Below are 22,620 nucleotides of genomic sequence, written 5' to 3'. Positions count from 1 at the left end.
GATCCGTCGCTTCTCCTCCGTCTGTTTCTTTCGCCTAGGAAATCACCGCGTGAGAACGTAGACGCGGCCGATCCAGTGCACGTTTCCGTTCCCGACTTTCGCATTCCTCCCGCGGATTCCTTCGTTTACGTACTCGTTGGCGAAATTTCGGTCATGGAACGCGTTCGCGACTTCGAAAGCGAAGAGAGAACGCGGGCGAGAAGAAGCTGACAGTTACCGTGGCTCGTCCGCTCTCACCGGATATACCGGATCGAACTTGTCCGCGTTCTCCGGGAAGACTTTCTTTTTCGCGCGTGGACCGCGACCTCGATCCGATTTCATCTCTTTCTCTCTTTTTCTCATCGAGGTACGCTGTACGAGGTCCGTGCACGCGCGCTGTCGCGTCCGATTTCGCGATCGTTATCGAACCGAGTCTCGACGTTTTCCAGATCGGCAAAAAATCCCCGACGACCTTCCGATCCAACTTTCTCTTCGATTTTACGCAACAACGTCCACAGCCGATCCCACGAACGCGGTTCGCTTACGAATTTACTCCTCGTCGTTGTCCACGTTCGCGCGTTCATCGAGCTCGTCGATCTGGAAGAAAACGGGTGACGCGGACACGCTCGATCCGGTGGTTCGTCGATTTATCGAGTCTCTCGCACCGATTCGAACCCGTTAGGCAAAACCGTTATCGCTGGAATCGAGCGTGGTTATGGCCTTCGCTTCGGTTCGCTCGGTACACTCTGTTCCCTCTGTTCCCTCTCGACTCGCGTTGAGAAACGCCGAGAGCGACGAGGATGGAGAGAAAACGGATGGGGTCAAACGGTGAACTGTTTTCAGGAGGCGTGACGTCGGTGTTGGCAGTGCGACGGAGGCGCGAACGATATGGAGGATCGGTGGCGATTCTCGTAGCCGTAGCGAGGACGTCGTGGCAGGATCGTCGAGATGGGCAACAATGGAAGCAGTTCGCGGGATCAGCATCAGGCGTCGTCCGTGTGCTCGAACGGGCCGACGACGACGACGACGACGACGACGACGACGACGGCGGCGATGGCGGAGGGAACGAATCGCGGCTGGTCCCAATCGTTCCCTCGAGAGCTGACCAGGCATCGGTCGCAACCGACCGCTGCTCGCAAGGTTCTTCCCGAGCCACCGAATCAGAGGCTACGCGCCACCGACAACGGAAGCATCATACACAACGGCGGAACGATCAGCGGTCGTAGAGCACCGACGTTCGCCTCGTCCCGTGACCTCGCCAAGGTAAAGCCTGTCCGTAAGTAAGACGCGAAACGGCCCGGCACGGTCCGATCCTCCGTCGTTTCATCCGACCGTCTCGTCCCGCGTTCTCTTCCAGCGCAACGAGCCGCCGACGTTTCGAGACAGGAGCTGTTCCGCCTCCAACCTCGTTCATCCCCGTTCGAGAAAGATCGACAGACACTGCTGTCGCTATCGCGCCGACTCCACGCCTCAGTCGGACGGGATTCCTAATTGCGGCAACGATCTGAAAAGATTCGGTAGCGAGCCCGATCTTCGTTACTCCCCCGACCTCGTTTGTTCCTCCGTCCCGGACCACCGAGCTACAACGGGCAACTCGAGCAACAGGCAGGAGACGCGTACCCCAGCTTCCGGTTGTCTCCGTTACGGCAAACAGTCGAAGGAACGGCTGGAGAACGGATACAAGGCTAGGAAAAAGTACAAAGCCCCGGCTCCGCCACCGGCATCCGCTGCTTCGAATCTCGTCGACGAAACGTTGCCCAGCGGCGTCGGCGATGATCGTTCCACGCGAGAATTCGACACTCGTCTCTATCCGCATTCTCAATTCGACCACCAGCAGCACCATCATCGTTATCGAGTTTTGCCGCCTCCGCGGAGATCTCGGCTGTTCAAGACTCGCGCCGAGTCGAAAAAGGCTCAGATCAGTTGGCAATTGTCGTCGCCTCTGCCGGACCATGATCGCGAACAGCCACGGCTCGAGCAACGCGAATCCACCACTCGTTGGACCGACGTTGTTCCTTCTCCTCGGAAAACGGAACAACGCGTCGACCACGCGATTGCCAGCCAACCGGCCGTCGACAGACACGATCGGGATCACGATCGGGACCGCGATCGGGACCGCGATCGGGACCGCGATCGAGTTCGATGTTCCAACGTCGATCAACTTCGGCGTCGTTCGAAGCTACCCGATCACGGAAAGAACACGCTCCAAAGAAGCATGAGCAGTCCGGAGTTTCAAGCGGAGTTGATCCGAGTGGCCAAGAGCGTTCGCGACAAGTTGGACGCGAGCGGAAAAACGGTCGACGAAGCGACGCACGATCGCCGATGCGACAGATTCGACGCGGAAACCAACGGGTTTGCGCGACGTCCGAGTCGTCGACGGAATCAGATCGTGAACGATTGCGAGAGGAGTGGCGGTCGTCGGGGTGATCGATCCGTGGAACGAGCGGGTAATTCCTATCCAGCCGACGCTGGCGGAAGTCGCGAGGACGCCGTTGATCGCGATGGGATCGGTAAACCGGATCGTTCGGCGAAAGACGGGGTTCGCGCTGCCCGACCCCTCGACGGCGTCGAGTCGAACGAGCGTCGGCGACTCGGAAACGCGGACAACTCGAATCCTGGAGGATGGAACGAGCGTCGATCCAAGGTCTCTACCGTGAAGCAGCCGCTCGATCGCAAGTGGACCGATACCGCGGTAACGGAGAAATCCGACGCGGAATCCCGAGGCAACGAATACGTCGAAGAGACGAGCAACTCGGTCCCGAACGAGCTATCCGTCGGAGAACACGACCAGCCGCGGTAAGTTTATTCCCGTTTATTCCCGTTTATTCCCGTTTATTCCCGTTTATTCCCGTTTATTCCCGTTTATTCCCGTTCGCTTCGACGCGATGTCGCGCCATCCGATTCATCTTTCTTCTCGATTGCCAGATTTGCCGCGACCACGCAGCAACAATCCGCTCCGAAGACGTTTTATTTCGGCATGAACGAGTGCTTGACCGTGACCAAGTCTCGCAACGAGGAGGACCAGGATACGGGGAAGGAGCTCGACGTCGATTCCAAGTTTCGTGACCGTGGCGACGGTAGACTTTCCGTCGTTCACGCCACCGCCACCGACACGGACGATAACGTGAGTCGTCGTCGATTATTCCTTTCTCTGTTCTCGCTCATGCACGATCCGCCGACCAACCAACCGACGTTCTTTCAGGAAAGAAGCGTCGTGGAGAATATCTCGTTGAAACTGCGACCGACCCTGCCGAAGAAGCAACTGGAGATACCGCGGTTCTCGCCGTCGGCTGCCTGGAGATTGCTCTCGGCGTTGGAAACGCCGGGCCCTAGTATGAGCACTGCCAGCGAGGAGATGCCGGTTCGTAATTCCTATCTTAAACGCCGTTCCGCGATTCCTCGTGATCCGATGAAAACGTCTCTTCGCGCGTTCCTCTATCTTTCAGGTGATGTTCGAGGAACGAATAGAACGTTTGTCGAGACCACCGCCACCTTTCCCGCTCTCGTTGGGACCTCGAAGCTGGCACGACAAGTCCGGAGATTCCGGCATATCGGGGGATGCGGGTGCCGCGAACGAAGATTCCCTCGACGTAAGTACGATCAACCGAATGAAAACGACCGTGACGAGGCCTACTTGGACACCGCAGCAAGATCTCGGAGAGGAATCGAGCAGCGACGCGGGAGTTGACTCGCCGCCACCTCTACCCACCCCGTTGAAGTATCATTCTCCCCGAGGTCACGTCTTCTCCCTTTCGTTGCCGAGAGACGAAGCCAGAACGTTGTGTCTCTGTGCTCCGGAACCCAAGGCCAGGGAAGCGTCCGCGTTTAATTCGCTCCAGAAGCTCAAGCGATCGGTATCGGGAGCCTTCGGTATCGGCACGCACGATCATCAGAAAAAGTCCACCCGCGACGTTCTCGACGACAACTGGTTGTTATCCACCAGCGCGCCGACTTCGTTGCAGCACAATCGCGTTCGTATCGAAACGTCGCGTGTCTCGCCCTCCGTTTGGCGACCGTTCCCTTCTCGAGACGATCGTCGTCGCGTCGGTCGTCGCGTACGACGTCAGCTCGCTAGCGACGACGGTGACGAGCGTGTCGAACTCGAGGATGACGACGACGACGACGACGACGACGACGACGACGACGACGACGACGACGACGACGAGGACGACGAGGACGACGAGGACGATGACGACGACGACGACGACGACGACGATGAGGTGGACAACGACCCCGATGTCGATAATGCCGTGGATGTCGATGTGCCGGAGCACGAGGACGAGGAGCAAGTGTCACGCGCCAACGACGCGATCGAACGCGGCGAAAAAGTCAAAGGGAACGATTTTCCGGTCATCATGAAACCACCGTCTTTCTCCTACCTTACACCGGGCGGTCACGTTATGTATCTACCAGAAGCGAACGAAGATACGGAAGATCGAGTGCAAAATTTCGACCGCTCCATCGATTACCCGAGAACATCGATGCCGATTCGTGGAAGCAATGGTGTAAAACGAATCGGTTCTTTTCGATTAAACGCTTACAAGAATGTCGACGATGACGACGACGACGACGACGACGACGACGGCGACGGCGACGGCGACGACGATGACGACGATGAAAACGTGGACCAAGACGAGAACGCTGTAGCGATTCGTCGCACTGCGGAGAAAGAAGGAGAGGAAAAGGAGCACGAGGACGTGCACCAGGAAGAAGACAAGGGCAAAGGCGGTAACGCAGTGTCGAGGCGACGATGTAAAAATTTGAAGAATCGCATCGGTGCTAACGATTCCAAAGAATCCAAGGAATTCTCCGGTTGCCCGGAATCGCGCGAAAACGCGAGTGAACCGAAGCAAAGAAGAACGTTCTCGCCTGCCTTCAACGAGGAACGAACGACCACGACTCCGTGGACTGGATCGGAGCAACCGTCCTGCCCGGATGCCAAAGGGACGAAACCGCAACGGAAGAACAATTCGAGGAGCCGTAGGTTCACCTTTCAGTCGACGGTCAGGCAAATAGAGAGACGGCGACTAGCCGAGAAACTATCGAGGGAGGTCGAAGCGAAGGAGCGTCAAAGGCGAGGTGAACTCGAGGCGATGCGTAAAGTGGAGGAAGAGTTTCAGCGAAAACGCGCGAAAGAGAAGGCGAATATCAGGCAACAGTTGCGCCTGTTCAAGGAAATGGAGGAGAGTTTCAAGTAAGTATGGCTGTGACCGATTCGACTTTTTCACCGATCCATTGAACGATCTGACGGCCGACCGAACAGATCGACCGGGCCACATTCTATATCGACAATCGAGAATATCCAGCGTTCTCGGTATACTCGCGCGTTACAACTCGATATCTCGAGATCGTTCGTTATTACAGTAGCCTGCCAACCCCCGACTGGGATGGTTCACAGTTGTCCCGGGCTGATCCGGACGGTGCGCCCTCATCCACCGCATCCTCTCCGACTTCGTTACCAGCTGCAAACTCCTCCACCGTCGCACCTGGTAAACGTGCCACTACCGGCGACACCGATTCCACCAAACAGTCTCGCGTCGAACGAAAAGGCTACCGACCCAAGTACTACGACTGGCCACCGGATACTTCCAATCATTTAGATTACAGACAAACCACCGTTCATCCGAAGATCGTTTGCGATATTCCCAAAAGTTCACCCGTTTTCGTCGATGCGAACATCGTTCATCCTACCGGAAAACCGACAACGTCCAACTCCACTCCAAAGTCGGACAACTACAGGTAACCGCGTATCTCGCCATCCCTTTTCTCCTCGTTCATTTCTCTTCCAACCGATTGCAATTTTATTCTCTTCGCAGGAAAGATTTCGCCCACGGCACGGTGGTGGTAACCAGAACCTCGTTCGCGAGCAGCGACAGCGAACTCTCGCAACCGAACACGAGGCCACATTCCAGGCAAAACGGAATCAAGAGCAAACCTCAACGACTTAGGTAGGTTTGCTGGCTGGCCGGCCGGCCGACCGGAACCTCGGTTCTTCGATCGAGCAATGCGTCGTTCACTCGACTTGTCGAAAGCGTAAAAGCCTATTCGTGCCGTGGAGAGAAGAGAATCGATCGTCGTTCGTCCATTTCGCGTCGCATTTTCTTCCCCCTAAATCGCCACATCTCCAATCGTTCTCGCTCGATCGACTTCCGATGCGTCTACGTCTCGATACGCGTATTCCGTTAGCGTACGGTATACGCCGACTATCCACGATCCATGGATCCTACGATCCATAGAGAAACGTAGCGGAACGTCTTCGTCCTCTGTGTACGCTATCCGTTGCTCGTTCTCTGTTTACGCTTCATTCGTGTTCTCCAGCCGCACGATCGCTAACCGTTTCGATTCTTCCACCTTCTTTTCTTTCGTGCAGATTTTAAGCCGGGCATGACGTAGAAATAATCCTAACGCCTCTAGTCATCTAACAACGCTTCGTTAAAGCTAAGCTAATCGTGCATGGATCCGCGACGGTAGAATCCAGCGACTCGACGATTCGATACCACGGAACGTTTTCGCGTTATGCCGGCAAACACGCGGGAATCGTCGAATCGCTCGAATCTTTCCGTCGTTTCGGTAAACACGTGAGAAACAGCGAACAGCGAGACAAATGGAACGAAGACAAACAGCGAACAAACGTTGAGCAGGTCCAGTAGTCCAGCGCGAAGCGAGGAAGCAGCAACGTCGGAAGAAGATTTGCCGCTGCCGGTGGAACCAACGAAACATCCGAGGAATCCGATCCACGATTTTATACTAAGCGGAGTACAACCGTTCACGAAACGGAAAACGTATAGGCCGATTTCTTTTAATCCTCGTCCACCTCCGCCCATTCCAACATGATCGTTTCCACTAAATTCGCATTTCCCCTTTCTACGTTTTTCTTCTTTTTTCTATTTTTTTTTTTTTCTATTTTTTTCTTTTCTTTTTACTCAATCGTTTTTGAAAATAGTACGTATCGATACTAAGCATTGTTATTATGTATATAACACGGTGTATATATGTAACATAATTGAATAAAACGACACCTTGTTACAACGCGGTTTTTAATTCCGACATTTACCATTGTACTCGCGTGCGTTCCGTATAGCCCGCTTGAATTCGAATCTTTGCCAATTAGTCGCGCATGCGCACCGTGCACAGCGAACCGTGACAGTGAACCGTACCGTTCTACGTTAATCGGATTCGTCCACGTTTCACCCACGAATTATTCCGATAAAATGGAACGACCCAGTGACATCGAAACGAACCGTCTATCCGTAACGGCTTCTTCCTCGAGTACGCTATCCAAAATTCATAGAACCGCGCCATCCGGTGCCCTAGTGTACGTATACTCGATGCTTTTTTATCTACCTTTTATCCCTCTCTTTTCTTCTTCCATTTTGCTTTCCCATAGACGCTGCGAATTCGAGTCGCTGATGTCGGAAAGCAGCGACGAAGAAACAGAAGCGTTAGTCGGTAAGCACGCGTCGATATCGCGAGCGAAAAGCGGTAAAGGCTCGACCGATTTCGAGCTACCCGACGCAGCCATTTTCGAGAGCACAGACGAGGTTATACATTCTTCATTGCATCAATTTTCTCGGTTATACCATCCAAGTCCCGCGTCTAAAATTGTCCGCGTTTCTTTCTGTAGATAATCTTGACGATGATTTGGTGCAACAATCGTCTCGGTGCCGCTTACTATAATATCGTTACGTCCGAATTATTCGTCCTAGAAGACACGGTGGACGACGTTGAACGTTTCGACGTGGCCAGAGCTCTGTACAAACAATGCTTACCGCGTTACGTGCTTATAAGCGCTGCGGCACCAGCTTCTTTTTCCAACGCCGTAAAGAGGATATTGACAGAGGCAACGAATGGAGGAACAAATTCGTTCGATTCGCGCGAAAGCGTGTATAACGCAGAGTTGAAAATAATTTGCAAAAAGGAGCTCAACTACGAACGATGCTCTCATCGAGTGAGATGTCTTCGACTCGACTACGAGCCAAAGAACATCACCAACGTGAACAGGTTGACATTTTTGAATAGTATACTGAATTTCAAATGCTGCGCGATGATTCACGCGTTGGGTTCTCTGCTGTTGTTCATCGATAAAAATTGGAACAACATCGCATTGGATCCGTCCGGGAAACCATCTTTCGTATCGCTAAATTACCTTAACCTGTAAGTCCGAATCACTCTTTTGCCCTACTCCACGTTACTCGCCGCGTACGCGTATCTTAAGATCGCGTCTTTATCCAATGTAGCCAAGATTTGGTCATGGTGGACGAGGATACTTACAAAGCGTTAAACATCGTTTCGTCCAAGGATCATCCGAGCCTTTTCAAATTTGGCAAAACGATCACGACGACAAGGGGAGTGAGCCTATTCTCGCTAATGAATCGTTACTGCCATTCTAGACCAGGAGTTCAGTTTCTATGGTAAATATGATAAAACGATCGATCGTCGAAATATTTCATTCTTATTCGTTACTCGTTTGCATTTGTATCTGCAGGAAAACGTTGCATCATCCAACGCGAAACCTCGCTGTGCTCGAGCAACGATTAAACACGATCGAATTTTTTCTCGATACGAACAATCAAAGTGTCGAGGAAAATCTATCGACCTGCTTGAGGCAGGTGTACCGTTTGACCAACACCGTACTCGCCTGTTGTTCCGGACCGCAAGCAAAACCGTCGCATTGGCACAAACTGCACAAGGTCGAATTCTTCGTTTTTATTCCTTTCGTCTCTTCCAGAATCATTGCTAAGAATAATCACGCTGTCGCAACTCCACGATATTACTATTATTACTCCAACAGTACGTTCGTTGCATCTCGTTGCGATTCCATCTTTCTTTCTCCTTCCTTCCAGACCATTTCGCACGTAATTTGCATCGCTGACATATGCGGAGAATACGCGGAAAAGATGCTACTGTTCAAACAAATCGCCGAAAGCGTCACGACCGAGATTCAATACATCAAGTATTTCATCGAGTACATAGTAGATTTTAACGAGAGCAGACGCGAAAGGAAGCTCGTGATTAAACCAAACGTCGACCCTTTGTTGGACGAACGTACGTGCCAAGGTCTTTCTCGCGTTGCGACCTTTTCCCGTCTTGCTAATTCCGAGTAGTAATCCGAGGAGTAATGCGATTTTTCTATCGACAGTGAATCACGTGCGACGCACTTTGCCGGAATTGTTGACGCGAATGGGTGAGAAAGACATGCGAGAACATCTTCCGCCTTCCGTTACGGGTTGTAACATGCTGTATTTGCCAAATATCGGCTACGTATTAGCGATAAACAAATGGAACCCGACTCCACCCGAGGACGAGACCTTTCCAGGTTTGGAATTCAAATTCAGCATCAACCAAGTGCATTATTACAAAAGCTCTTCGGCGAGAGGTCGGTAACGTTGTCCCGTTGTCCCGTTGTCCCGTTGTCCCGTTGTCCCGCTGTCGTTTTCTTCCTCGTACGTTATCTTCATCCGATCGGTATTTCAGAGCTAGACGAAACCGTGGGTGACATTATATTGAAAATAGCCGTTCGACAAAATCATATCGTGCAAAAATTAATACGATACATAAAGAAGCATACCGGAACGATTTTACGTACGATTCAACTCTGCGCCGAACTAGACACGTAGGTATTCGTAATGGTAACGTTGACGAGAGAAAAAAGAAAAGGTGGTTAACAGGCGTGATAATCGATGATCATCGCAGTCTTCTGGCGTTCTCCAAAGTGGCGCGTGATTACAATTACACCAGGCCATACGTAACCGAGTCAAAGATCATAGACGTGATCGAAGGACGGCACCCGTTGATGGAATGCGCGACCACGTTTGTGCCGAACGATATACGTTCCGGGAACGGCCAGAGCTTGATCAAAGTTGTAACAGGACCGAATTCTTGCGGCAAAAGCGTCTACCTGAAACAGATCGGACTCATAGTGTTTATGGTTCACGTAGGTTGTTACGTTCCTGCAAAATTCGCCACGGTAGGTACAGTTTCCCGGATATTGACTCAAATGTCGAACACGGAAAGTATCGGACTGAACGCGAGCTCGTTTCTGCAAAATTTGCGTCAGGTAGGTGATTCGAGATCGCGATTACGAGATACGAGTGAAAACGAGTTTGCGTTTCAGATAAACGTAGCCCTACGCGCATCCATGCCGGATTCGCTCGTGATATCGGACGAATTGGACAGAGGAACGTCCGAAGTTAGCGGATTGTCGCTAATCGCAGCCGTGCTGAACACATTCGCCGAAAGGGGTTCGGATTGTCCTCACGTATTTGTCGCGACTCACGCGTACAGCGTATTAACGCTGCTCCCTCCCGAAACTCCCCTCATCGAGACACAAGTAAGACTATCTCTGTCAACCTTTGTCCGTAAGAAGACTATCGCCTCATCTTTATCCCGTCCCCTTTTCCCCTTTCACTTTGCCGGCTTCTCTTTTTCTCTTCTATCCTATAGACATTCGAATACACGATCGACGAAGACGAATCGTTGGCCTTTCTCTACCGTCTAATCAACGGCAGTACTACGCGCAGTTTAGCACATTACGTAGCGAGAATGGCGGAATTGGAGGAAAACGTGGTGAAACGCGGTTTAGAGGTAATGCTCGAGTAACGTTTAACATTGTAGGAAAGTTGCAACGTTACGATTTCATCGTTTACAGACGTTCGAGAAGATGAAACAACACGATTTACCACCGAGTATCTATCCTCGACTAGACAGGTAAAATAATCGTAGTAGCGCGTAATATTTGCACGCACGATACACATCGTTAACAACCAGTCGGTTTTCAGATTTAAAGCGATCGCAGATCTGCTCGAAACGACGAGCAGCAATCAACTCGATTCGAACGAATTGAAGAAGTTGGTCCGACAATCCGTGTTTCCGTTATAAGCCGTGTTCGATTAAACGCAAACGATACGGTAAACGATCCTCTGTTACGATAAAGGTGAATCGATAAATCGATAAATCGATACATCGAACAATGTTTATATCGTTGTACGAGAAATAAAGGAAATAAAATATTTTCGTATTAAAGTAGCAATAAAATATAGAAATTTGCAGTAGTTATTGAAACGTTTCGATCTTTACGATATTCGATAGATAATTTATTCGAAATTTTTTTACGCCCGTATCTCGTTTTATCTCGCCTGGTCGCATTCGAATATACTGGGAGTAGCTTGGCCTGGCGAGAAGATGGCCGGCAATGGCTGAAACGGCCAATAGATGGGAGGACGATGCAGCTGGTAGAGTCGAGGAATCGCGCACAGTAACAGATGTCGCGGCGGTAGCGGTCGACCGAAAGTTGGCGCTCGCAGTCTTTCCGTTGTCAATAACGGACACTGGCAGTATCCCGGCACAAAATCCCGGAAACATCTCGTTCGTGAAATTCAACGAATCTCCGAATGTAATTTCGAATCGTCGTGTCTTCGTTTTGGCGTACTTTCAAATTCGTGGAAGAGAGTGTGCTGTCGCGTGGGTTACACGACGTACCGTTTTAACGAGAATTCGCGAAACGGGCGTGCCTTGGACGATCGGCGACGTCCCTGACGTGAAAATACACAACGGCAAGAGGTGGTGAACAACGCGACGGCGAAGCTGTGACCGCGGTTAACATCGCGACGTGTAGAAGTACGAGCAGCAACGACGAGAACAGCAGAGAAACGACGACAGCAGCAGGGAAACGACGGCGGCGACGACGACGACGACGACAACGACGACGACGCAGAGGAAAAATAGAGCAGAACAGCAGTAACAGTAGTAGCAGCAGCAGCAGCAGCAGCAGCAGCAGGAACCAGCAGCAGCAGAAACAGCAACGGTGACGGTGACGGTGACGGTGACGGTGACGGCGACGGCGACGGGAAGGGAAGGGAAGGGAAAAGTACAAGCACGACGGTGGAGAGGAAGGCAGTACAGCCGCGTGATTTTGAATGCGAACGCAGCCGTAACTGTCAACGGTCGGATTCGGAAGTCTCGCGAACTGCACGGTTCCCGTAAGGCTTCTCCGGTATCTATCGCTACATTTTCGACGCATAAACATCGTCAACGTTGCGTCGTATCGTCATCGTGTTCGATCTGGTGAAAAACCGGCCGTTTTACGGTGTAGCAACTACGGCGTGAGAACGCGACTAAGTGACCATGGACGACAACAGGTTTAGCATCGATACCGGCAACAAAGTATATATCAAGAGGACAAACGGTGAGTAACGTATCTCGTGGATGTATTTTTAGACGATTTCGGGTAGCCGATCGCGTGCGCAAAGCCTGGCGACTAGTCTCGAGGAAAATCGAACACTATTGCAACGAGACGTACTCGCGTCGACGTTTCAGCTAGCTATTTTTCTCTTTCTCTCCCCGTTTACTCCCTTTTCCCTCGTTTTCATATCGACGAATACGGATCGAGCTCGGCAGCTGCTTCCATCGCGTAGTGTCGTAGTGGCGTAACCGTTTTCGCGACACGACGCGACACGACGCGACGCGACACGACACGACACGATACGACACGATACGACACGACATCGCACCGCAACGACGCGATACGACATTCGCGTATTTTCATTTTCACCGGTTCGTACCGATTCGCGTCTGGACACTCAACGATCGATCAAATTATTAGTGCATCGGCGAACGTGCCCGATACGCGTTCCACGATCGGCCGCCCTCTCGCGATAATCGAACTATCGGAGCATAGAGGGAATGGAAGAAACGGAACGACCTACTACCCCTGTCGACCATGCACCCATTGCACGCGTCGCGTAAACTTATCGCGTTCTATCTCGAGTACGACGAAGAATAATCGGGGCATGGGCTGATATCGCGATAAGTGCGAAGAACCGAGGAAATACGTAGAGGAGATACACGTACGCGTTATATACTTTTACGCGAGTCGCGTAGAAATACTTGCCCTTGCATCTCGACTGCTAACCTCTTCACGCCATATTTGTTTTCTTTCTTTTTCAAACTCGACCCGAGTACGCGTACATCGACCGAGAATAATATTCCGTAGACTGGTGGAAAAGTTTGCTGTTAATCTAGCCGGTAGAGCACACGACGGTATACGTTTCTTTTAGTTGGCGCTGGTGTTTTTACTTGGCGTACAATAACAAATGCCGTTGGCTACTAACGATTCAGCTGGAAGATGAACGGATATCCTTTCACCTCGCGGGCTTCTCGTGCTCGACGCGTGCAGCGAGACTAGAACGAGAGCTGCCGCCACCGACACCTCCTTCGAGTCATTAATCGCGTTCCTCTTACGCGCTCTGAATCTTACGCGGCCCTAGCAATTCTTCAACCGCCATTCTATCGCGCTTCTTTCTCGCCGATCGTCCCTTTCTTATCTCCTTCTCCTCCTTTGAAAAATCCGGCCAAGAAATCAGAGGAACAGACGGATGCTCCGCGCGAATCCAACCACGCGCAATTTTATTTACTCGCGCTCTCTCTGGACGAATGAGTCAGAGCATTCGCCAAGAAAGGAGAGTCGGTTAGCCGAGTAGCAGCGATCGCGCTCTCAGACGCTGTTTGCGCACGATCTGCCTTCCATGATTGTCGATCGTTTCTCGTTACGTTCGATCGGGAAGAGAGCGAGCGAGAGAGAGAGAGAGAGAGAGAGAGAGAGATTCCGGAACGATCGAATGGTCCTCGTGGTTGGTCTAGAGAGCGGCGGTAGAGTTGGAAAAGCGCCCGTACGGTTGCAGGAAGAAAGCGGATCGGTGACCCAATCTCGGACACGGTAATAATATTTATAGCCTGCACCCGTCCATATAAATAGGAATACGCGTACAAGCACGCAACGACAAGAGAACCTTCGATCCGCGATTCGCCAGGATTCTAACGCGATTTGCCGATTGCCGAGAGAATCCGATCACCCGTCGAGATCTCGTCGCGATCCAAAGATAAACACGAGCCGTAACGAGTCGGACGTAAGGGAGTCTCGCGCTTGCCAGAACGATCGTGTTCGCGTGGTCGTGCCGCACCGTTCCGCTCCGCTCCGCGCCGCGCCGCCCGGAATTCGCGCGAGATCGCGAGGAACGGATACGCGCGATGCGTGTTTGTGGATGAAACGCAACGCGTAGCAGCATGGCGACGCAACAAGTGGCCAAGTCGCGCATATCGCGCTCCGTTCGTCGACGAGTGTCGTTTCCTTCGTTCCGTTGCCCACCGTTCTTCGCGACACTCGCCTCGAACCCATTGCCGGAATCGGAAAGAAACGCGTCGGCATTGTTCGAAGCGACGAAATGGAGAACGAAATGGAAATGGAAATGGAAAGCGCGTAGAACGCGCGCGTGGTGGACTCGTGACGGGGCGCCACGACGCTTTGCTGCGAATGGCGCACGTGGGCGCTGCATCCTTATAAGGACGCTCGTCGCGAGATTCTTACCTCGTCGATCCTTACCTTACCTTACCTTACCTTTTATTCGCTCTTACGTCACCCAGTTCCCTCTCACGGCTTTGGGTATCGGACGCGCCGCGTCTTCGATCCAACGACCACGACCACGACCACGATAGCTACCGAACCGGCCAACCTTCGTCCCAGGGGCGAATAACAATGTCGTCCAAAGTGGAAACGCGACTTGGTCGCGACTCGACGCGACTGCCGAGTCTTTTCGACCTACCACCTATAGGTGTCGCATAGTTGCTTCCCGTCGGTGAATTTCCTACGATTTCTTTCGTCCTCGATACCAATAATTCGCGTTTAAATCTCGAGATTACTCGCGCACGCGCGTTCGAATACTCGGCCGAAATGGACGAGGGCGGAGAATTTGCGAGGAAAATAATCCAAGTCCGCGACGTCTTTCGTGCGATTTTTCTTTTATCGAGGATTCTGCGGAAAAAGTAAACGACGCGCGTCGAGTATCCTCTCGAGGAATTCGCGTTTCTTTCAGCTCTAGAACCAACGATCCAATTTAGGCTCGGTATTAGGTAAGAAGATTCGAGACGATTACGCGTTGCCAACTGTCCCCGAAGGCGAAGGCGAAGGCGAAGGCGAAGGCGAAAGCGAAACAACGATTTCGATATTTCTATCGACAAACTAAACTACACGCGTGTGTGTGTACATGGGTGAAATTCGTATTTGTTTCAGGTCGTATCCACTCGGCGATCGTTTGCGGCATTAGTTGGTTACACCGCACCCTCACCGTAGAATGGGTGGAGAACGGAGAGACCAAGGGAAAAGAGGTAGTCCGCGAAATGTTTGCTCGAAGAGTCGGACGAAAAGGAACGCGAGAAAGCTATAACGTTGTCCGTCTGGTTTTTAGGTGGAGATGGACGCGATCGCCGACATGAATCCCGAATTCATCATGGAACCACCATGGAGAAGTTACATGTCAAAGGTAATGGTATTTATCGCTCGGTCGATCGTGTTCGGTCGCTCGTTCGTTCCCTTTCGAACGGCGCGCGACGATCGTGGACGAGAACGAATGGGTAAACCGGGTGAAAAAGGAAAAAAGAAAAAGAAGAGAGTAACACCGAGCTTCTGTTTCGAGCTCGATCGACTATTTCCTTCGATACTCGACCTTGTTTTTTTTCCGTAAGCTGCATTTTTCGTTTATCGAATCTAACAGCTTTTTACACGAATTCCTGCAACTAGCGTATACGTAGTTCTCTCATGCAACCTGTCATCCGCGTTCGTTCTTTCGGTGAAACGACGAGCGTATTGCGTTCTTTTGGCGTAGCTCGGCGCCAAATAGGTCATCACCGATCGAGCGACCACGATTAACGTCGCTTCTCATCGTTCCTGCTACTAACACGATTACATCTTTTTTCCTCCATGGACGCTGCTCATTATCACGGATTTGGACCTGCGATGGATAATCACCGATCTCGGGGTCCCGTCCAAAAACCGATCGAATCCTAATACGACCTCGCATCGTTGTCTCATCTCGTCGTCTCATCGTCGTCCCATCGTCGTCCCATCGTCGTCCCATCGTCGTCTCATCGTTCCCCGTGTTCGCCATCTATGCCTGGGCGCCTCTTTTCGTCGAGTATCGGCTCATCGATTCCCCCCTCGCCATTTATTCGATCGTTCGATTCGAATCGCGGATATTCGCGTTCGCGTCGCGAGCCTCGGCCTTTCGTAACCGAAAGCGGAACCTCGAGGATGATCGGTCCGTGACCTCGATCGTGCGCGATAAAATTCGAACCGAAACGAAGGATTCTTCGGGCAAGGAGGACGAGTCGGAAAACCATGAGGAAGGCTCCCTTGGACGACACGATGGCGGTCATACCGCAAGAAACGGCCTTGCATCCGCAACGCTTCCTGTACGAGTCGTTACTGCTCTTTCGGTAAACGTGCCGAACCCACGCTTCTTTTCTCCCACCCCCCATCCTTCGTATTTCGTCCTCCTTTTAATCAACACTCGCTCGCACACGTACGCACACCTACACACACGCACACGTCCTCATCTTTTTTCCATCTTTTTTCCATCTTTTTTCCATCCTACACCTCCTCTCGGTAACCTCCTCGGTCTTTTTCTTCTCTCACCGTTTCTTCTTCTTCTTCTTCTTACACCTTTCTGCATTGCCACTCTGCCACGTTCCGAGGATCGATCGCTCTCGATAAATCGTGCCCCCCGCTATTGTTCAACGAACGCGCGACTTATCGCGCAAAGAAAAACAAGGAAGAACGTTACGGCATGGAAACGCTCCTTTCTTTCTCCGTCGCATTTTTCCTTTCTTTCTTTCTTCTCATTCTTCCTTCCCGGCTGAAACCTTTTCTTTTCTTCTTTCTCTTTTTTCTTTTTTTCTTTTTTTTTTCCTTTTTCTCGCCGCTCTTCGTTTGCACGCTTTTCCGTATCGTTTTCCCGATTCATCGTACTTTTTCTTCGTTCCTGCGAACTTTCCACCATACCCGTTTAAACGAAATTGCATCCTCGATGCGAACGTGTCCACGCGTTTCGCTTTTTCCTACTATTTTTATCCTCTTTTTCCTTTTTCATCTTCTTTTCTTCCATTTCTTCCATTTCCATCGTTGTACATACGGTATTCTCTTGGCCAAAGCATCATCCACCGCTCGATCACCACGTTCGTCTTCTCGGTTTCAAATTTCTTGATTTTTCGCTATTTCCCGATCCATGTGTCTCGTAGTCGATGTATCGTACACTTGGCTGTCGTATGAACGTTATCGAGTACTCCGTTATTTCTCGTTGCTCGTTTATTTATTTATTTGTTCGTTCGTTTATTATTTATTTCGAAGCACCGCATCGAATTTACAGGACGCTAAGCTTTACTATTACTCGAATAACTGTAATATAACTATATTATAGCCATGTTGCTCCACAACGTTACGATATGCTTTTTGTTTCTTTTTCAGCATTCAACCAAGCCATCGATTCCAGTGAAAGGTACGTCGATACGCAGGCACACGTTACATACGTGTACGATCCACCCTTGAAATATCCATGGACGTTCTCGCGAAACAGCAACCAGACTCGTATATATTTACCGTGTTCCGATCGATCGCGTTGGAATCGCGAATGGAAAGGTTATCTCGAGGATCGGTAGCGATCGAAGGAACGTTCATGCGTCTCATCGTATCGCGATCGTTTGGTCGTTCGCTTACTTGCTGGGCCAACCACCAATCGATTTTCCAAGTGACGGCGAATGTGTCGTAAATACACGCGGTAACGGTGTCAGAGCGCGTGTCAGAGAAGCACCACCAGGGTGGTGCGCCGTACGCTCTTGCGCCGTATGCAAAGGCATGCAAGGGCAAGGACCTCGACAGACGGTGCGCGACGTAGTAAACCAACGGAGAGCAACCGTAACACCGCGCGCTCCCAACCTCCGTCTCTTTCCCAACTTTTCTCCTATCTACTTTCTCTCTTTCTTTCATATTCCCTCTCCCTCTCTCCCTCCCCCACCCCCTCCGCCTAGCACTACTCTTCCTCTCCCCCTATTTGTTTCGCAATTTTTCTCGAACTTGGATTGCTGTTTCTATCCTTCGATCGTCGCCATGAGATTCGATCCATTGGGCTACTGTTTCGGAAGAAAAAATAAGATCGACGACGTCGAGGATGGGAAGATCGACGAATGGGTTCGAGCCCTCTCGGAGCAGGTCTCGGAGCAGGTCTCGGAACATGGTAACCACGCGATTCCCTTGCTACATGGTCGCGTTCGAATCGGTTGGGTGTTTGTTCGTTCGCGAGTCGGTTCGCCTCGTAGGCTGAGACCGCGCGTGTCTATTTCGCGGCACGTTCGTTTAACAGCCATCTCTCGAATCTCGGTCAGATCTCGCGACTGATGTGTACTTTGCAGCGGGTTCCAGCAAACAAACGTCCCGACAGGCTGGACGGCCAACCAATATAATGCCATCCGGTAGCACCGTAAACGGTCTCTCCGGGACATTGCCTGCGTTCACGGCGCGCCGAGAGGTGGAGAACATACCACCGACACCTACGGCTACGCCCGCTATCGTCAATGTCACCTCGGTAGCGCAGGCCAAGCAAAAGCAACAACAGCAGCTACAGTCGCAGCAGCAGCAGCAACAGCAGCAGCAGCAGCAACAACAACAACAACAACAACAACAGCAACAACAGGTTCAGGTAGAGAACGGTAGAGGAAGGCGGTCGAACGTGGTAAAAGAGGTCGAGAGGCTGAAGAAGAACCGAGAAGAGAGAAGACAAAGGCAAGCCGAGTTGAAAGAGGAGAAGGAGGCTCTCATGAATTTAGATCCCGGTAATCCGAATTGGGAGTTCCTCGCTATGATAAGGTCAGTTCCTTACCTCACTGTCGTCTTTCGTTCTTTCCTTCGTATCACCGACGCTGAATACCGCTGTTCTCGTTTGCACAGGGAGTACCAAAGCAGCATAGAGTTCAGGCCGCTTCGAGAAACGGATGCCGTGGAAGACCACCAGATCACGGTGTGCGTTAGAAAACGTCCGTTGAACAAGAAGGAGATAGCGCGCAAGGAGGTAGACGTGATCACGGTGCCTAGCAAAGATCAGATAGTGGTTCACGAGCCGAAAGCCAAAGTCGATCTAACCAAATACTTGGAGAACCAAATCTTTCGATTCGATTACGCGTTCGACGAAACTTGCAACAACGAGATAGTTTACAAATACACCGCCAAACCTCTGGTGCAGACTATTTTCGAAGGTGGAATGGCCACGTGTTTCGCTTACGGTCAAACGGGAAGCGGAAAAACGCACACCATGGGTGGCGACTTTAACGGGAAAACGCAGGATTACAAAAAGGGCATATACGCGATGGTTGCCAAAGACGTGTTCAAATGCATCAAATTGGAGAAGTATCGGCCGTTGAATCTCGTGATATCAGCCAGTTTCTTCGAAATTTACTCCGGCAAGGTTTTCGATCTGCTGGCAAACAAAGAGAAACTTCTCCCCCCCCTTTCCCCCCCCCCCCCCCTCCCTCTTCGCCCTTTAACCCGTTTCATTCTTTCTTTCCATAGGTGCAAATAGTCGGACTGACGGAGAAGATGGTAGAAACTTGCGACGAAGTATTGAAACTGATACAGCACGGGAACAGTGCCAGAACCAGCGGACAAACCAGTGCAAATTCCAATTCCTCGCGGTCGCACGCGGTCTTTCAAATCATTGCACGAACACCGGGCACGCACAAGGTCCACGGAAAATTTTCCCTTATCGACCTTGCTGGCAACGAAAGAGGAGCAGATACGTCTTCCGCCAACAGACAAACTCGTAAATTTTCTATTACCTCGATAAGTGGAATCCATCTCAGGCGCGTTATAAATTTGTCGGATACGCGTTCTTTGCAGGAATGGAAGGTGCAGAGATCAACAAATCGCTGTTGGCACTGAAAGAATGTATTCGCGCGTTGAGTCGCAAAGGCACGCATTTGCCATTCAGGGCGAGCAAGTTGACGCAAGTATTGAGGGACAGCTTCATCGGTGAAAAATCAAAGACCTGCATGGTAACGATATTTCTCCGTTACTCGCGATATCCGCGCCATTTCACGCTCCATTCGACGCCGTGTTCGACGAATCGCGCGTTACCGCGTCTTTCTTTCGTTCACAGATAGCAATGATCAGCCCCGGAATGTATTCCTGCGAACATTCGTTGAACACTCTCAGATACGCGGACCGAGTGAAGGAGCTGGCCGCGACTGACCCAACGGAAGTAAAAGTTTCCCCGACGGACGACGAGCGGGAATTAAAAATAGAGGAACAGTCGAATAACAGCGTGTTATCGGACAGCGATTTGGCGCAGCTTCGATCGCTGAACGTAAGTCGAAACGTACAGTTTTCTCCATCGCATCCGGTAATACGACGGCTATTTTTAAAAACTAAAAACTCTCCTCCGAGAGTCACCTTGCGACTTTACCGTTTATGTCGCTGATACTTTTCCATCGACAGGAAGGCGAGATTTCACAAGATCTTTACACGTTCCACGAAGCGGTATCCGCGTTGCAAATGTTGGAAGAGGAAGTCTTAGATACGCACAAAGTGGTCATGGATCATACGACCAAATTTCTCAATGACGCGCATAACGTGTTTAGTGCGACTCACGAAGTAGATTATGACCAAGAAGGTAAGAAATCCTTTATCGGTATTATTCCGTATCTGCCAATTGATTCTGAACCCTTTTATTCGAGCGTATCTCTTCGCTCTCCCCTATGCGCGCACGCACGCTCGCATGCACGCACGCACACACGTATCTACGTACACGCGTATGCACTCGTAACCGACCGTGCATACGTTTCTTGTTTTCCCGTTTCGTTCGTATATCGAGAATTTTTCGACTTGTGCCTCTTGTTCCAACGTACAAATGTTTCTTTTCTCTTGCATGCGTACTTAAATCGTTCCTCCGTACTCGTTCGTCTTCTTCTTTTTCAAACGGTTCGATCTTTTCTCTCCTTTCGTTCGTAAATTTTCGTTTTTTTTCTTTTTTTTCATTTTTTTTTTTTTCTTTTTTTTTCCCCCATTTTTTTTTCCTCTCGTTTCTTACCTCGCTTTGCTTTATTCCACACTTTTTTTTTTATTTTTATGTCCCCGCTAATTCCTTAACGGATCTTTCGATGACTCGTCGATAGCGCGAGCCTATTCGCCTGGTCGTGTCTGTCTGTTGAAAATACGATAAGACGAATCGGATTACTATTACCTTTGTTTTCGGTCTACCTCGTTCGTTCGTTCGTTCGTACGTTCGTTCGTTCGTTCGTTCGTTCGTTCGTTCGTTCGTTCGTTCGTTTGTTCGTTTGTGCGGAATGTTAAGGAAAAGAGACGCATTTAAATGGATTTAAATGGAACAAAATCCATCTCGTTCCCCGCGACGAAATCTAACGCGGTGAAACGAGAAGCGAAAATAGCGTGGGTCATCGAGCGTTATTGTGTATATGGAATTTTGCAACAGATTCACGCGGTAGAGATAAGGCAAGGGCAAGGGCAAGGGCAAGGGCAAGGGCAAGGGCAAGCTACCCGTTAGAACGGAACTTAGAGGACAAGAGGACAACGACAGCGACAACGACGATGGTGACCGTGCCACTAAACAACGTTAACGAGATCGCTTCGGATAGCGACGCATGGTCGAATATAACTGGAACCGTTGATACGACGACAAAGAAATCGTTTAAATCTCCTTGGAAGGAGGAGATGGAACGTATAAATTACGATAGTTCGTGCGATAGCGACTACGAATCGTTGAACGTCTCTCGAACGACACGCGTCGCGACGAACGTGGGCGGTATCGATCCACGGGTATCGTGCGTTGAAAATGTTTCGAGAAAAAACGGTTCGTGTGCAAACACTGTGACGGAAAGAAATTTTGCTTGGTCGATGAATCGCGCGCAAAAATTGAAACGGTCGGTCGCCGGCAGGAAGAGAGCGCAAAAGTATCATTGGTCCGGCACCTTCAACGATCGCGTGAAAAGATACTCGTCTCTCGGTGACAGAACGAACGGTGCCGATGAAATGCTTCGTTCCCTTTGCGATCACGCGACGCGTAACGACCGCGGAAATATCGCTGACTCGAATTACAATTACAATTACAATTTCGACGCCTTCGAGAACGGAAAGGCTGCAAAGAAAACGAAACTGTTCCCGTACGACAAATACAACCTGGACGACGAAAGCAGCGAGAGCAACGAGAAAACGAAACATTTGCGCGATCGTCGATTGTCCGCGAATACTTTGAAAGATAAATTTAATATACCGGAGCAGAGTTGGGTATTGCGAGAACAGGAGGATGACGATCAGCGACACCGGGGAAACGGGACCAGCGAAGAAAGGAACCTACGTACGAATCTATCGAGTGGAAACTGCCGACGAAACGACGAAAAGGAAGAGACGCGATTCTATCTCGATGAAACACGCTCCTCCTCCGATCGCGTTAACAATCGTGACAGCGACGATCGATCGACCATCATCGATCGTTACGAGATCACTCTGTCTACCGTGTACGTTCGTAAATCTTGCTCCTCGATCGACGCTCGGTACAAATTCAAATTTTGTCACTTTCTTCTGTCGCTTTTCAAGAATATTATCCTTTTTACCTTTTTACCCAGTTTGTACGTGGTATTTTTCGTTTACGCGAAAAGAGCGGAGGAGCGGTAAACATTTCTCACGCGTCCCTTCCTTTTCTCCACGCGTTTATTTCGTCCTTTTGCTCGTTACATTCCACCAAAAGGGAAGACTATCGTTGTTCCTCTGGCACATTGTAAACCTCCTATGCCGTTTAACCTTTTTCCTCT

The 22,620-nt window shown here is 50.6% G+C and overlaps 2 protein-coding genes across 2 annotated transcripts in view; both read left to right on the top strand.

The window, feature by feature from the left end:
• The first annotated feature begins 827 nt into the window (after positions 1-827).
• Positions 828-10,925, top strand: LOC108553482 (uncharacterized). The gene is made up of 20 exons (XM_017908388.1): positions 828-1,242; positions 1,337-2,775; positions 2,905-3,103; positions 3,182-3,340; positions 3,426-4,073; positions 4,155-5,173; positions 5,344-5,718; positions 5,796-5,927; positions 6,576-6,809; positions 7,615-8,133; positions 8,217-8,390; positions 8,465-8,669; positions 8,823-9,024; positions 9,119-9,355; positions 9,454-9,592; positions 9,673-10,036; positions 10,094-10,309; positions 10,423-10,563; positions 10,628-10,686; positions 10,758-10,925. The coding sequence occupies exons 1-20, from the start codon at positions 928-930 to the stop codon at positions 10,855-10,857; spliced, it is 6,876 nt and encodes a 2,291-aa protein (XP_017763877.1). The 5' UTR covers positions 828-927; the 3' UTR covers positions 10,858-10,925.
• Positions 10,926-11,764: 839 nt separating this feature from the next.
• Klp10A (kinesin-like protein 10A) overlaps positions 11,765-22,620 on the top strand; it is a 13,334-nt gene continuing 2,478 nt past the window's right edge. The window contains exons 1-10 of the mRNA XM_017908403.1: positions 11,765-12,163; positions 15,044-15,138; positions 15,219-15,293; positions 17,273-17,303; positions 18,214-18,667; positions 18,749-19,320; positions 19,365-19,616; positions 19,694-19,848; positions 19,953-20,159; positions 20,291-20,465. Coding sequence (XP_017763892.1) covers positions 12,103-12,163; positions 15,044-15,138; positions 15,219-15,293; positions 17,273-17,303; positions 18,214-18,667; positions 18,749-19,320; positions 19,365-19,616; positions 19,694-19,848; positions 19,953-20,159; positions 20,291-20,465 — 2,077 coding nt within the window. The 5' untranslated portion in view covers positions 11,765-12,102. The remainder of the gene's footprint in view (positions 12,164-15,043; positions 15,139-15,218; positions 15,294-17,272; positions 17,304-18,213; positions 18,668-18,748; positions 19,321-19,364; positions 19,617-19,693; positions 19,849-19,952; positions 20,160-20,290; positions 20,466-22,620) is intronic.

The sequence above is a fragment of the Eufriesea mexicana genome, unplaced genomic scaffold, assembly GCF_001483705.2.
Source record: "Eufriesea mexicana isolate 0111107269 unplaced genomic scaffold, ASM148370v2 scaffold10620, whole genome shotgun sequence".
NCBI classification, from domain to species: Eukaryota; Metazoa; Arthropoda; class Insecta; order Hymenoptera; family Apidae; genus Eufriesea; species Eufriesea mexicana.
This window is presented reverse-complemented; position numbering and strand designations above follow the sequence as displayed.